Raw genomic sequence first — 3,605 nt, forward strand, 5'->3', positions numbered from 1 at the left:
CCGAAGTCTGTGGAAGGCCATAATGGCCCTGCTTTAAGTGGTTCACTGCTCCCGCAGCTCACCATGCTGTCTCTGCCTCCGCCGCCATCTTGGATCTCTGGTGTACTGGATTTTTAAGCTGTTAATCAAAGGATCAGAAGTTCCAATGCACTAGCCACGGTCCCCCTCCTTCCCCCCCTCCCGAAGAATTATGAGGCCATCTGCTGCCATTAAGACTCAGAGCCTCAAGCTGAATGGAAGGTTACTATGAGTCCAAATGGACTCAAAGGCTGGTTTTGTTTTAGGGGTGGAAGAAAGGATCCATTAATTCCTTGACACTATTATCTGGTTCTCTGGTAGGCAGCTAAAACCTTAAGTAAGGGCTTGACAAATGACAGATGGAAGTTGAACTTGCATTCACAGAAATGTGATGTACCAAGGGGATTTAAGGAGAGTATTGTTGTTACTGTTGTTATGTGCCATCAAGTTGCCTGTGACTCACAGCGATCCTCTGTACAATAGCCCTAAACCCTGCTCTATCCTGCACCAATACCACTGTCTCTGACACACCTACTCCCACTACCCCAGTCACTGAATCAATCCATCTAATCAAGGGTCTTCCTCTCCTGTGCTGTCCCTCCACCCTCCCAAGCATGACAGCCCTCTCCAAGGACTGGTCCCTCCTTGCAGCATGTCCAAAGTATATCAGACGAAGCTTCAGAATCCTTGCCTCCAAGAAGCAGCCTGTTTTCACCTTCTCCAGGATGAACTTGTTTGTTCTCTTAGCAGTCTATGATATATTCAATACTATTCCCCAGCACCACAGCTCAAAAGCACCAATTCTCCTTCTATCATCCCTAGTCATTGTCCAGCTCTCTGATGCATAGCAAGTAGTATCATTAGTAACTGTACTATATCTCTCTACCTGAACTCTCAAACACTCACTTTTAAGAAAATAATGAAGCAACATATTGCAGTTATTAAAAGCATAGACCAAGCACAATAAACCATTGTTGGAAAAAAAAAAAAAGCATAGACCAAGAGGTCACAGATCTTGGAATGAAAGCTTCTGCCACTTCCTAGATATATAACCATAGGAAAACTATCTATCAAAAGTTACTCTAGTCCTGAAAAGTCTTTTAAAAATAGCAACTTGTAGGAATATTAAATAAAATGGCATTCGTCAAAGGCTATCATGGATTAAAATGTGCCTCCCCAAAATACAAGTATATAATGATATATAATATGGAAGCTATGAAATTATTATTCCTCATGAGCTGATGAATCAAATAGCTGTATAAGGATTAAAGATAGCAATACTCCTTAATTTCATAGCAGTTTTAAACTAAGAGGAAGTTCTCGAAGGTAGCCTGTAATAACTTTTATTTTACAAAGATTAAAGGGAAAAGACCTCAGTATCACCAAGAAATAATTGCTAATACTGGAGTGTCTCCTTGGCTGCTGAGGTAGGAAGCTCCTGACACTGGGAAAGGCAAAGACACATGGAAACCTGAGTCTCCAGACGTTGAAAGCAAGAGGAGCATTCCCGTAGAACCAACAGAGAGGGACAACTTTCCCAAGAGCTACCATTCTGAATTTTTTACTTCTGGATTCCTAACCTGAAAGAGAATAAATTTGTTTACTAAAGTCATCCCTTGCGGTATCTGATATGGCATAACTAAGGCAGGAATACAATAAATTGATAAAATAGTAAGTTGTTATTCTCATCAGTAATGTATATACTCCTCAATATACCACACAAAACTCTCCACTAAGTTTTGTTCAAGCTTCCTTCTCTTTTTTTCTCTTGGATTTCCTCTATTTCCCTCACATACTCCCCTCTCCCTGCCATACCGAACTGCTTATATATGCATGCTGCGTTCTAGTGTGGAACAGGAACGCTTGTCTTTCTGTCAGTTTATTATCTGATACAAATATTTTGTACACAAATTTTTGGATCTTCCTGGAATTTCCAAAGCAAAACGAAAAAATGCTTTCCTTTCAAAGTGCACTGTGTTGCCTGTACCTATATTTTCATTACTCAAAACTCAACACTGTGGAGTGGGTTTTCAGAAGGTATAAAATCACACGGAGATGGCCCATCTTTCCAGCCCAACTACTTATCCTTAAAATAAAGGATAAAGTGCTTCCCGCTACTCCCAGTTCTGTGGCATTTTTAGCAACAGACCACAAGCAAAATATAGCATTTTCATGAACCTTTCTTAAATCACAAACTTTGGCCCATAGGGCTCTATCTTGTTAAAAAGAGGAAACATATTTGACCTGCATAGTTTTGAATTTTTTCCCCCCGTGGAGTCTAACACAGTAGGAAGCTGCCCAGATTATGGTATCAGGAATGCCTGAGCACTACTTCAGTAAATCTGAAAGCTAGGGAAGTTAAAACTTCCCGGGCACCCAAGAGCACACGAACAAAGCAAACATTTACATCCAATGTTTCAAGTGTAACATTTTATGATGAAAAACAAAGCCATCTGTGGAAAACATCTGCAAGCAGTAACTCACTAAACTTGCGTTTTTAATTTTACAAGTTAACTGCAATGAACAAATGAAACAATCTAACTACCCTCTAGTCTGTTCCCAGTCTGTGGAGTCTTCGAGGCTGTAAATTCTACGTGGACGCGACCTCTTTCTTCGCGGCCATCCCGCTCGCCCGTGGCTCTCTTAGCCCACCCGTGTCATCAGGCATCCGCTCTGCTGACACTGCCCCCGTCCCGGCCCCCAAACCAGCACCCCGCGGGGTACCCACGGCTTCGGCCCTGGCGCGGTCGGCTCGAAGTTTCTCCCTGAGGACGCTCACCTGCAGTCCCTGCTGCTGGAGACTCTGCGAGATGTAGTCCAGGCGGCGACATACGCTCTTCTTGGCCTCGGCCGCTGCCCCCTTGGTGCTGCTCACCCGTATTGCGACCTGCGCCCGGTCAGGGGCCGCGGAGACCTCCGCGGTGCCGCTGACGTGCACCTCGCGGGTTGTAGTATGAGACTGCGCTGGAGGGAGGGGAAGGTGGGGGCCAGGCAGCGTCTCTCCGCGCGGCACCAGGCTGTTCTCCCGGCCCTTGTCAGCCCAAGGAACAAGTTCCACGAAGACCCGCGACGGAGGGGCCTGTGGCAGGGACATAGCGGCAGCAGAAGGGTTTCCATAGTAACCCAGAACGACGGCAGCCGACAGGGCCACGAGGGCCCGGCGCTAGGAATGCCGGGATAAGCGCTGAGTGCGGCTGGTCCGCAGGGTGTGCGTGCTGAGTGCGTCGCTCCTTTTTAATATGTTTGCCTCCTACCCTAAAATATACAAACTAGCTCCTGGCAACTTCCCTCTGAATGAGCTCCACCCCTCTTCACATCCGCCTCCTGAGGAGTTTTGGGGAGGGTTAGTGGACCTGGAGGGCGGAAGGTTAGCTTTTCTATGTCTCCGCCCAGCTTGCTAAGTCCTATGGGCTTAAGCACCAAGGACGTGATGAGGATGACACAGGATAGAGTAAGATTTCGATCAAAGATACACGGGACGTGGTCTCAACTCGGATACCACTCCTGGGACCTAACCACATGACCTGCAGTTACCTCCAGCCATGTCTTATCTGACTTTAGTTATTACATCTGGGGATTCTAAAGGC

General features: G+C 46.0%; 1 protein-coding gene across 1 annotated transcript in view; it reads right to left on the reverse strand.

The window, feature by feature from the left end:
* LOC102866969 (interleukin-1 receptor-associated kinase 1-binding protein 1-like) overlaps positions 1 to 3,112 on the reverse strand; it is a 40,907-nt gene extending 37,795 nt beyond the window's left edge. Inside the window, exon 1 of the mRNA XM_006898435.1 lies at positions 2,798 to 3,112. Within this exon, the coding sequence (XP_006898497.1) occupies positions 2,798 to 3,112 (315 nt within the window). The remainder of the gene's footprint in view (positions 1 to 2,797) is intronic.
* Between the last annotated feature and the right edge of the window lie 493 nt (positions 3,113 to 3,605).

The sequence above is a fragment of the Elephantulus edwardii genome, unplaced genomic scaffold (genome assembly GCF_000299155.1).
Source record: "Elephantulus edwardii isolate Elephantulus edwardi_28Jun2011 unplaced genomic scaffold, EleEdw1.0 scaffold00229, whole genome shotgun sequence".
In the NCBI taxonomy this organism is placed as follows: Eukaryota; Metazoa; Chordata; class Mammalia; order Macroscelidea; family Macroscelididae; genus Elephantulus; species Elephantulus edwardii.